The 12,519-nt window shown below is 41.7% G+C and overlaps 1 protein-coding gene across 1 annotated transcript; it reads left to right on the top strand.

The window, feature by feature from the left end:
• The first annotated feature begins 8,824 nt into the window (after positions 1-8,824).
• Positions 8,825-10,093, top strand: HTR1A (5-hydroxytryptamine receptor 1A). Its single transcript, XM_068533077.1, has one exon. The coding sequence runs from the start codon at positions 8,825-8,827 to the stop codon at positions 10,091-10,093; it is 1,269 nt and encodes a 422-aa protein (XP_068389178.1).
• The last annotated feature ends 2,426 nt before the right edge of the window (positions 10,094-12,519 follow it).

Below are 12,519 nucleotides of genomic sequence, written 5' to 3'. Positions count from 1 at the left end.
CACAGTATTAGTAACTTAATTCTAAAACCAAGTATAAGAAAGGAATAGAATAGGAAATACAACTTCTTTAAGCTGACTAAGCATCCCTTTCAGAAATATACTATGTGGTGTAGCATTAGAAGTATTCTCTCTAATACATGAATGAGATGAGTATACCCTCTATTCCTGCATCTCTGACATATTAAACTGCAGTTCTAGCCAGTTCATTAGGAAACAAAAAAGTAATTAAGTGCAAAAAGCTTAGAAAGAAAGTTTTGTTGTAGTATTTGCAGATAATTTAGTTGTCAACATAGAAAAGCAAAGAAAATCTACCGATTATTAAAATTAATCAAGTACACAGAAGTAAAACCAATCAAATAACTTAATCACATTCTTATATACCTACAAAAATTGAAGATATAATTTAAAAATATACCATTCACATTAGCTACCATGTATAAAAGCACAACTACAATAACAACAAAATAAGGTACCTAGGGTAAAAAAATCTACCACAAGCTGTTCATGTCATTAATGGAGAAAATTCAAAACTTTATCGATAGGAAAGGAAGAACTAAATAAATGAAAAGTTACATCATATTCCTGGATAAAAAGATCCAATAACATAAAGATGTCTGTTCTTTTGGAGCTATCACATAATTTCAATACAATTCCAATAAAATTCTACAATTTTAAGCATACATATGGGGGTGGGATGGAAAAGTTGATTCAAAATTAATATGTAACAGTAAAAGGCTAAGTACTGCGAAGAAACTTCTAAGAAAGAATAAAGTAAAGAGGATGATCTAGCACATATCAAATTTATTGTAAAAATTAAGACACTGTATTTTTGGAACAGAAATAGACAAACAGATCAATGGAAGAGAATAGAGAACCCAAAAGTAAACTCACCAGTATATGAAAACAAGATGTATGACAGAAGAGACTGTTTATCAGGGGGAGAAAGGATGGACTATTAAATGAATAGTACTAGGTAATTTTTTTATTCTTACGGTAAAAATTAACCTGCATTCCTACCTCACACAATACACTCAAAAGCCAAATTTAGGGTGAATTCACCAACTAAATATGAAATTCAAAAAAATGTTGGCTGGTGTCTTTATAACCTCAAAGTAGACAAAGATTTCTTACACAAGACAGAAAATGCACAGAACAAAGAAATATTTATTTACATTAAACCGAAAAATGTAAATTCATCAAAAGACACTTTTAGAAAGTGAGCCAAAGATTGAAAGAAAATATTTCCAATAATACAAATGATAAAAGATGAATACCCCTAATAGATAATGGACTTTAAAAATTAGTAAGTTTAAAAAAATCCCAAAGAACGCAGTTTAAAAGTAAGCAAATATAAGACTAAATAACTCACAGTGAAGAAACTTGAAACAACACTCAACCTTGATGAAGCAATGGGAACTTACACAGTTTTAGTGATTGTGTTAGTTTCCTCAGGACACCATAACAAAGTACCACAACCTGGGTGGCTTAAAGCAACAGAAATGTATTGTCTCAGAATTCTGGAAGCTAAACATCTGAAATGAAATTGTTGGCCCGATACAAACTCTCTGACAGCTCTGGGGGAGATTCCATTGTTTGTCTAAGCTTCTGGTGACTGCCAACAGTCCTTGGCATTACTTGGATTATGGCAGCATAACTCCAATTTCTGTCTCTGTCTTCAGATGGTGTTCTTCCCTGTGTGTCTGTCCAAATTTCCTTCAATTTAGAAGAACATTAGTCATTTGATCTGGGCCCACCCTAATCCTTTATGTTGTCTTTTTAACTTAATTACATCTCCAAAGATCTTATTTCCAAATAAGGTCACAGTCATAGACACTGAGTCCTTTATCCTTTTGGGTGACACAATTCAACCTACAAAAGTGGTTATGAGATTTTACACAACCAGTTTGGAGAAGAATTAGGCTATATCTACTAAAGTTGAATCTGGGCTTATCAAAGGATCCAATAATTCTGCTTCTGGATGCTTAGATCCTTGCTACTCTAAGTATGGTCTATGAATCAGCAATATCAGTGTCACCTGGGAACTTGGCAGACATGCAGAGTCTTAGGCTTCACTCCATACCTACAGTGTCAAAATTGCATTTTAAACAAGATCCCCATATACTTTGTTTGAAAAGCACTACACTGTAATCCAGTTTACTCTAAATTACATGGATTAAAAAAAAAAGCAATATACACATTAATGCTCACAGCAGTATTATTTATAAAACCAAATGTTTGGAAAAGACTTAAACGTTCACTAATCGGAGAATGGATAAATAATTTGTGGCTTTATTCATAAAATTTAAATCTACACTGTAGTGAAAATAAATGAACTAGAGGTGCTTGTATCAATGCAGATGAATTTCACAAAGATAATGTCGTGCAAAAAAAGGAAGTTGCAGAAGAATACATAGAGGATGATACCATTTCTGTATTGCTTAGTGACATGTACATATGGTGTAAAAGTATAACGTCATTCATGGGAATGATAAACACTAAATTCAAGAGTAAAGAGAACTTTATGGAATCATACTCTTCTTTTTCATAAATTTTTCTTAAGTATATAGGTATTTATTATTTATACTATATCATTCTTTATATTTTTGGTAACTCATATAATGTAAAAAATGGAAAATATTAAGAAAAAATTCAAGGCTAGTAAATGGCAGCACAGGTATTTGAATCCAGAACTGTGGCCCTGAGCCACTACTCCCAACTAACAAATTACTGTTTCAACAGGCCAGATGGCACAGTTATAGACTCATATTTTGTAACCACAATTGTTGTTTTTATATAAGTAGCATGTTTTAAAATAAGATTAAAATAATGTATTGGGTATTGGTTTTAGCTTTATAACAAAAAAGGTTATTTGTCAAAACAAAGTAAAAGTGGGTATTTACCCCCAATTATTGTTAGATTAAATGCAGTAATTAAATCTTGTTTCAAATAATTATTAAACTGAATTTAATTTCCAACTATCCTTAGACTAAGAAGAAATACTGAGCTAATATTCCAAACACTTTTCTCATCTGAACTATGCTCTTATCCTTTCAGAAGACAGCCATGAAAATATTGTCAGAAAGAGAGCAGTATAGAGGAAGCGTGCTCAGGAAAGCACATTTATTAACACCTGTCACTCTAATCTGATGATTTCCTACAACAAAAATACTGCCTTTGGGGTTTTGCTGTACTTTAAGCATTTTATTGGGGTCTATGAATTTCAGTTATTGATTTATATTTTTGAACAAACCGTTGAGCTCCCAGAGAAGAGCAGACTCCTTTTCCTCAGTGATTATTGAACATTTGTTGACATATTCATCACCACGCCCAATAACTTTTTTTTTTTTTTCCTCACTGCATGGCTTTCGGGATTTTAGTGCACCCACCAGGGATTGAACCCGGGCCCTTGGCATTGAAAGAGCAGAGTCCTAACCACTGGACCACCAGGGAATTCCCAATAAATTCTGATTTAAGTCAAGAAGTTCCAGAATGCAGAGGCCACATCTTTCTTCATTTGTCTCATACTCAGAATTTTCTAAAGAATTGGAAGCTTACCAAATAATTTAAAGAATAGGGAGAATGTCACATCTGAAACTGAGTAGGGGACAGACCCTGCCATGTCCCCTGCCTCTTGTTTGTAGAAACGCTTTAGTGTCTCAGGCCTTCCCAAGTTCCAGTGACCAGATTTAATCACAGAAGTGAGAAAATGCAGAAACAAAGGAAAACAGTCAAGGAAGATAAAAGAATAATCGTTTAGCCATAAAACAAACTCAAGGACATTTAGCTCCTCTGTAAGGGCTATAGATAATATCCTGGGCCATATCTTTGAGTTGTTTTGCAGACACTAAAATCCCCACCAGGTGGGGGCCATTAACTACTGACCACCAGCACATAGACCCCAGACCGGTTAGAACCAGAAGGTTGATGATCTTGACTCCAGAAATACCATCTGGTTACCTCATCGCCAACCAATCAGAAGAATGTCTACCAACTGATCAGGCACCCTGCAACCCTCTCCTTCATACTGTCTTTAAAAACCCTTCCCTGAAAGCCATCGGGGAGTTCAGGTCTTTTGAGCAGGAGGTGCTGGGTCTCCTTGCTCAGCCCCACGTTGGGCACCTTGCAATAAATGCTCTATTTTCCTTCACCACAACCTGGTATCAGTAGATTGTATTTGCTGCATGTAGGGGGGTAGCAGACCCAAGTTTAGTTTGGTAACACAACCATGTGCAAATTGTTTTCAAAATAAATCCTCACCTGAAAGGGCCTTAATTTTTTTTTCAAGCACTTGCTCTTTTACTAAGCCTACCTAATTCTCTTTCTCTGCACTTCTCAACAATTATCAGTAGAGAGAGAATTAATATTATTACTTTGCATCACTATTACTACTATTATGGCTTGACCTTTACTGAGTGTTTTTTATTTTATGGGCCAGCAAAGTGTATTAAATCACTTAATCTTCACAAGTCTATTTTACACCCATTTTACTATTGAGGAAACAAGAGGATTAATTAATTTGCCCAAGGTCACACGCCTAGTGAATACGTGTTACTGTTTTTTTTTTTTTTTTCACTCCCTACATGCTGTGTTTTCAACATGAGTGTTAAATGAACCAAATCAACCTTACAGTTCCAGGAGCAGAGACTGAGGCATCTATCATTTGTGTTTTGCCACTGAAAACTTAGTGTGGTTCTGGGTCTCGGAGAAGTCCCTGTCATGTAGAAATAGCAGCTAAGTAACGATACCATCTGAGGAAGGTGGAGGGTGAGAATTAGATACACAAAAAAACTGTACTCAGTTTTAAAGGAGAATTTTTTCTCTTGCATTTTGGTTGCATTTCTTATTAAGGACCAGCTAATTCTTGCTGATAAGCAGAAGACCACACTTCCTAAATTATCTAAGCAACAATTTCTCCTTGAAGTAGTTTTTCTTCCCTAACAAATTCCAGTAGAAAATTCACAGTTCTGGAAAATCTACAATTGCCTTGTTGCTTTAGTACTTGAAGATTGGGGTGAATAAAATTCAGAATATTTTTAATTAAAAAAATAATCTATCCTAGTTTTAATTACTTAAAAATACAAAACCTTTTTAAAATAGGAGTTTTAAAAAATTACTTCTGTAATCTCTTAAGCAAAATTTCAGTTCTTTATTATGTAGGTTATTTCCTCATTAATACAAAAATCAGACATAATTTGGGATTATGGATGAACATATTAATTATTGAGAAGACCCAACCATTACTGAGCTTCCAGCAATGATAAGACATTCAGGTGCACAGCAAAACTTCAGCCTAACATCTTTTTTAATCTTATGTCCCTGGTCAAAGAACTACATTGAAATGCTTGGCTTGTATCAAATTTCCTGTAAAGATGTTAAAAATCTTTATCTCCCATAACCTATTTTAGAGAAATTTCACATGATGGATGATGCATCATACCCCAGATCCATAACTGACAAGTTTATACTTGCATCTAGTAAATTCAAACAAGAAATAAAAGCACAATGACTGGAAGCTTTGTTTTCAAATGATGTCATCAGTAATATTCGCTTTAAGGTTAGTTTTTCCTTAGGATAATTTCAGAGGCCTTGAAGAACAAGAGCTTAACTCTTCATCCAGGACCTTCAGTTTGCACCATTTTCTTCTGGCATATCCGGGATTCTGTATCGTTAAGGGTTAAACATAGAAGAACTGGCAAAGTGTGAACGTGAAGAAATGTAACATCGTTGTGCTTTTAATATATATCACAATATTATTAGTTTAATAAAAAGTTTTCCATAATTATCTATTCACTTGAAGGTTGTAGAACCATAGTGCTGCATATCCTTTTATACTTCTATTCGTAAGAGTGCCTATACATTCTTATTGAAATGAAATGTTTGAAATATTATGTACATTATTTCTAAGAAAAACATGAGCTACTTGAGAGTTTTTTTCAACTTGAATAAAAAAAAAGCAGTGTCGTAGAATAGTAAAGCAGAATAGCAAATGCCAGATCTTATAAATATTAACACTAGATTTACAGCATTTTAGCTTTCTAAAAAAGGAAAAATAAACTTGTCAGTTATTAAACAATTTGGGTTTAATAATAATGAATGCACAGTTGCTGACGGACATATTTACTGACTTACACTATGTTTATATGTGCTAAATTTGACAAAATTCGTATTCAAGTTTGCACTTGACATGTAAATATTTTTTAAAATTCAAATTTCTTTTATTTTACCCTTTGTTTATGTTATCACTTGTATTTCCAAAGTTTTATCTTTGGAGAATCCAGATTTTAATTATTTTCCTATTAAAATTGTTGGAACTGCAACTGTATTTTAACAGTTACTTAGTTCTGTATTTGTGAGGAGATTTTAAAAGGGAGAATGAGTACCTTCACAAATTTTTAAAAGATTTCTTCAGAGTCTGTAGCCAGTATCGACATGTATACTTCTCTCTTTCTTTTCAATGCCATGAATCATTATAAATGTCAGGTTCATTGTTGTGGCATGCTGAAATGATTGAGTGGGAACTGTGCCCAGCACTGTGTTGTAAAACAATTGATCTCCAAACACATTGTTCTACAGCATGCATCGGCCCTACTAGATTTTCTTTGACGCTTTCGTGACTGCTCTTTTGTTTGGTCTTGGAGAGTTTAGAGCTCAAATTTGAACACAATATTAAGACTATCTGCAGTGAATCTGTGCCTGTTATCTAGAGTCATCTACTTTTGGGATTGCATTCTGTATTTTTCCTTTACTTCAGTCATGTAATCAGAATGTATAAGTGAAGTTTGTTATATGCTATTCTAGTGGGTTAGAAATCCCATTCTTTATCTAGGTGCAAATGGGATTAAATTTGGTTTTCTTGGTAAAGGAAACAGCTTAGAACCAACCCATAGCAGTCTCTTTATCTTCTATGTTAAGTCATCCCCATTTGGAAAATCCAATATTGTTTTTTCCCCCATTGGTGAATGTGTGCAAATGTATGAGTTCCAAAGTTCAGCCTTTGTTAGCACAAAAGCAACACAAGTGAAGGTGTTTGCTTAGGTCTATTAAAATTGTATTTCTAGATAGAACTTGTGAATGACAAATGCTGCAGGCTTTCAAAAAAGAGCTAGAAAATATAGGCTTGATATAGAGGATAAAGAGCAAAAGATGACACTAAAAGAAATTTTTGAAGAAAAGAGGAGAAAAAATAGAAAACTCAAAGTTACTTTTCTTTTAGTAACCGTCGTTTTCTTTCTTGAAGTTGTGGGATTTCCTCAATACCTGCTTATTTTCTGCAAGACAAGGGTTTATAGATGGCGCTCTAAAGCATTTGCCGGAAGGTGGCGACATAGCCCTCATTGCCTAGAGCTGTCCCAGGTGCTGAACCCAGTTTCGGAGCCCATGAAAAACTCTGCAGCCAGCGACCAGGGATTCCACCAAGTTCTCACTAGAGGCCTGCAAACTCTGGTTAGAAAAGCAAAAGGCCATAAAAATGCCCGACCTCATTTATAACACAAAGACCAAAAAACTCCCTTCCCTAAATTTACTTGCTGCGAAGCTGTGGGAAATGGCAATGTTCACTGAAATTAAAAACGCAATGGAGATGAAAAGGCAGGTGTGTGTGTGTGTGTGTGTGTGTGTGTGTGTGTGTGTGTGTAGAGTACATACCGAATTGATTTTTTTCTTCACTTTGAGATGCAGCTGTTTACCGGTCCTTTGACCGGTTCTTTATAATTACTTTCTCCCTCAATTCCTCAAGGTTAAAAAAAGGCAGAGGCAATATCCTCCCCAAAGGAGACAGGCTGGACTGTGCGATGATAAACGGGGGTGATTTTTAAAAAGCTAAGACACATTCCCTTTTCTTTCCATGAATTAGTAAAAATTTACAGACTGACCCAGGACTGTCCACCTCCCCATTCAGGCTCCGCGTGTCTCCTTTTCTCATTTCCTATTGCCACTCTGTGATGCTGACTCTACTTAAGAATTTGACAGAAATATGAAGCAATTTACGTGGTTAGATTTTTTTCCCCTCGAGTTTGGCCGGGTGGGAGGCGGAGTTATTTGTTGTAATGTTGGTCTGACCGGCGGATCGGGTGTGTGTAAGCTAGTTCTGAGTCTCGGTCGACAAAAAGGGACTTGAACGCAAAGAGGCTGAGCTAGAGGGAGAGGAGGGCGGGGAACCAGGGGAAAGAGGCACTCGGGGTTGGGGAAGTATTGGGAGGGGGGGGTTAGCGTAGGAGGGAGGGAGACTGGCTGTCGGAGCAACACCGGGGAGATAAAGGGAAGTGAGAAGGGAGTGGGACACTGAAAGGGAAAACTAGTGGGAGAAAGGGAAAGAGAGAGGAGGCTTAAGAGAAAGAGAAGAGAGTAGAGGAGAGAGTGGGAGAGAGGGAGGGAGAGAAGCAAGGAGAGGAGGGTTACAGAGTGACTGTGGAGGACGGTGTTTCTCTATTCCACATACTTCTAAGATTGGAGATTCTTTGCTGGTGGGGAGACTCCGGGTCTGGCAGCCAGTTAGGCAGCGGCAAAATAAAATGGACAGCGAGAGACAAACGTTCCAGCCACCTTTCCGCCGCCCGGAGATCCCGGAGCTGTTCTCCAGCCAATTCGTTTCCCAGCTGGAGTCTCGGAGCGCGCTGGACTACAAGAGCCCAGGGAGCGCCTAGAAGCTAGCTGCTCCTCGGAGATGCCTTCGCCTGAGCAGTAAGAACTTCCTGCTTGAGTCCCTGCATCCCCTCCCCAGTTGAAACTCCCCAGGAAAGAGGGACGGAAGACCCCAGGGGGAGGGGCGAGGGGGATCCTGGCGCAGCTGTTTCTCCCCTCCCCCTCCCCTGCCGGGCGCGCAGGCATGGATGTGCTCAGCCCCTTACAGGGCAACAACACCACGTCGTCCCAGGGTCCCTTCGGGACACGCGCCAACGCTACTGGCATCTCCGACGTGACCTTCAGCTACCAAGTGATCACCTCTCTGCTGCTGGGCACGCTCATCTTCTGCGCGGTGCTGGGCAATGCGTGCGTGGTGGCCGCCATCGCCTTGGAGCGCTCCCTGCAGAACGTGGCGAACTATCTTATAGGCTCGCTGGCCGTCACAGACCTCATGGTGTCGGTGCTGGTGCTGCCCATGGCCGCGTTGTACCAGGTGCTCAACAAGTGGACTCTGGGACAGGTCACCTGTGACCTGTTCATCGCCCTCGACGTGCTGTGCTGCACCTCGTCCATCCTACACCTGTGCGCTATCGCGCTGGACAGGTACTGGGCCATCACAGACCCCATCGACTACGTGAACAAGAGGACGCCCCGGCGCGCAGCTGCACTCATCTCGCTCACCTGGCTCATTGGCTTCCTCATCTCCATCCCGCCCATGCTGGGCTGGCGCACCCCGGAAGACCGCTCGGACCCCGACGCGTGCACCATCAGCAAGGACCACGGCTACACTATTTACTCCACCTTCGGCGCTTTCTACATCCCGCTGCTGCTCATGCTGGTTCTCTACGGGCGCATCTTCCGAGCCGCGCGATTCCGCATCCGCAAGACAGTCAAGAAGGAGGAGAAGAAGGTAACCAACAACCGCCTTGGGGCGTCGCCAGCCCCGCAGCCCAGAAAGAGCGTAAATGGTGAGCCGGGTAGCAAAGACTGGAGGCAGGGCATGGAGAACAAGGCTACAGGGGCTCCGTGCGCCAATGGAGCCGTGAGGCTGGGCGAAGAAGGCGCCGCCCTGGAGGTGATCGAAGTGCACCGGGTGGGCAACTCCAAAGAGCACCTGCCGCTGCCCAGCGAGGCCGGTGCTGCCCCCTGCGTCCCCGCCTCCTTCGAGAAGAAAAATGAGCGCAACGCCGAGGCCAAGCGTAAGATGGCCCTGGCCCGCGAGAGGAAGACGGTGAAGACTCTGGGCATCATCATGGGCACCTTCATCCTCTGCTGGTTGCCGTTCTTCATCGTGGCCCTGGTCCTGCCCTTCTGCGAAAGCAGCTGCCACATGCCCACCCTGTTGGGCGCCATAATCAACTGGCTGGGCTACTCCAACTCTCTGCTCAACCCTGTCATTTACGCCTACTTCAACAAGGACTTCCAAAACGCATTTAAGAAGATCATCAAGTGCAAGTTCTGCCGCCGATGATGATGGAGCCGCGTAGGCCCACCCCACCCAGCCTGCCTCCCCTAGCCCTCTGGAATCAAAACCTTTGCTACTTTTCCTCTAACATTCACAGCTGCTCCGCGCGCTGCTTCCAGACCCCCTCCCCCTCCCCCAGCCCTCTATTCCCAGTGGGGAAGGAGGGAGCCCCGTGCAAAGAGGCTACAGCCGCGGGGCAAGAGAGTCTGGGAAACCTCTAGAGTCTGTGAGAGGCGACCTTGGCTCAAACTTTGGTCTGGGAATCAGTTTTGATTCCAGCAATTGCCTCCTCCCTCTTCTGCCCCCAAATCTTCGCAGCGGAAGTTTAAGCCTTAGCCGTTCAAGGCAAAAAGTCCACACAGAAGAAGAAAGTGTACACCCAGCCGCCGCGCCCACTAAAGGCTCCCACCTGATCGCCTCACTGCTACTACTTGAACTTAAGGTTCAGGACTTTGCTTCATTCCCCAGCAACCCCATCCCCGCCCCGCCTTCTTGCCCTAGAAACGTTCACTGTTTTTGCGGTCTCATCCCTTATTTCCTTTTCCATCTTCCCTTTATGCCCTCGCCAGTCTCTACGCACTAAATTGCTAGTCGGGAAGTCTGGGAGGGTCTGCTTTTCCCGGTGCCTAAGGTGTCCCCGGGAATCTCCGCCTCCTGGTGCAGACTACCAGAGTAACTCTCCCGGGAACAGCCCCATGCTTTGTTTTCTTGGATTCAAAACAAGTGGCTGGAAGTTGTCTCTTAGAGTGGACCTGTAAGTACAAGGCTGGGCCAGTGGGGCAGAGCGAGGTAGAACGAATTTATCCTTGCCTGCCTTGGTGTCAGCACTCACCAAAGAAACTGACAATCATTGGGAAGGGAGAGCGGACTTCTGTTTTTACAGGTTGCTGGCGAGTCTGAACTGGCTGGCATCGCCACTTACCTACTGTGGGAGGCGCCCGGCGACCAAGCTGCGCGCGCTGGGGCGGGGAGCGGGGGTGGGGTGGGTGCCACGTGCCGGGAATCCCCGAGCCTTCCCCCCTTCTCTGAGGTCTGGCGTGCGCTCCGCGCGCACTGAAAACTAATCCCGACTGGAGCCATCCCGCCGCCTACGCCCCAGGACCAGCTGAAGAGAGGGTAAACAACAGTTAAGGTTTGCGGCAGCCGGCGCTTCTAGGTCCAGCCAAGCTCTAGAGACCAGAAAGACCAGCAAGTCCCACGGGGTGGCGTTTTCCAGGTGGGCCCGACCTCTAGCTGGCACTCCCCCTTGGAAACTGAAAGAGCAAGTTTATCCAGAAGAAGCAGATTCTTTTCCTCCCAATTCCACCCCTGGCCCTTTTCGGATAGGGAGATAGGTCTGTTTAGCGCATCCTAACACTACACAGGATTTGTTCTGCAGGACGTCCAGGACACTTAGTTAACCACGACTTTGGTTTCCAAAAGGGAAATTTGGGCTTTCAATAGAATGGGCCCCCGATAGGTTTAGTACTGTGACCTCACAGGCGCTTACCTTAAATAATGAGGCCCTAAAGAACTAGCTAGGCGTGCTCTCTCTGCGGAGTCCCGGAGACTCTTGTACATTTGCTCCTTGGCCTGACTCTCCTGCAAGACAGGTTTGCCGGGAAACCGGCCTCTTGCCATTTGAATATGAGAAGCACTCCAAGCTTTCTTCCCCTTAAAAGTATTCTTTCAGCCTTACCACTCCTGCTGAAAAACTGGTTATCTTTACTGCCCCCAGAAGGGAAGTTTTTCGGTGCTTCATTTGAATGTAAATTTCCATCCGTGTGACCGGGGTCAAGAGGTTTGTTACAGTTAGATTCGTTTTCCAATAATTGCCCAACATTATTGATTCTTACTCCCCGCTCCCTTCATGTGTACCTTTTGAATGATTGCTTGGGCTGTTTTGAGAACCATGTTGCAAAAGTTGCCAATGAAAAAAGTTCACTTGTGTTAAAATTAAGGTGAAAAGACAGCTCTATCACTTGTAGCCATTTTATCGTTTGCCAAACTGAACAAAGCTCCATTTGGTATCTTTTTCTCAGACCTAAACTGAGAGTAAGCATGGTATCCCGTTAATATAGAGAAAGTATAAGAACTATGGGAACTTAGTGGATGGTTTGTCTATGCATATGTAATGCTTAAAAGGGACTATGGTGGATAAAATGAGGGAGACTTCTCCAGTCCATCAGTTATTTATTCGAAAATTCATTTTCTTTTTTGCTCACAATAATTTAAGTAGAGCTATATGAAAAAACAAACTTTGCTGTATGTCTCTCTAAATTTTAAGAACAAATTCTACATATAAAATAATTCAAGTCTGAAATTTGCTCATCCAAATTATGCCTTGGTCAGCATTTGAAGTCTTGAGACTTCTATTTATTTGTGTCTTTTACAGAACTATGGCAATGGCTTTTGGGCATTTGTTCTTCCTGCTTTGGAGGATTTACACAAGA

This window comes from Eschrichtius robustus, chromosome 2 (genome assembly GCF_028021215.1).
Source record: "Eschrichtius robustus isolate mEscRob2 chromosome 2, mEscRob2.pri, whole genome shotgun sequence".
NCBI lineage: Eukaryota > Metazoa > Chordata > Mammalia > Artiodactyla > Eschrichtiidae > Eschrichtius > Eschrichtius robustus.
Note: the sequence above shows the minus strand (reverse complement) of the source record. Positions and strands in the feature narration are given on the sequence as shown.

Bases quoted from the DNA above. Each gene is read 5' to 3' on its own strand.
- HTR1A (XM_068533077.1), top strand. From the start codon at position 8,825: ATGGATGTGCTCAGCCCCTTACAGGGCAACAACACCACGTCGTCCCAG.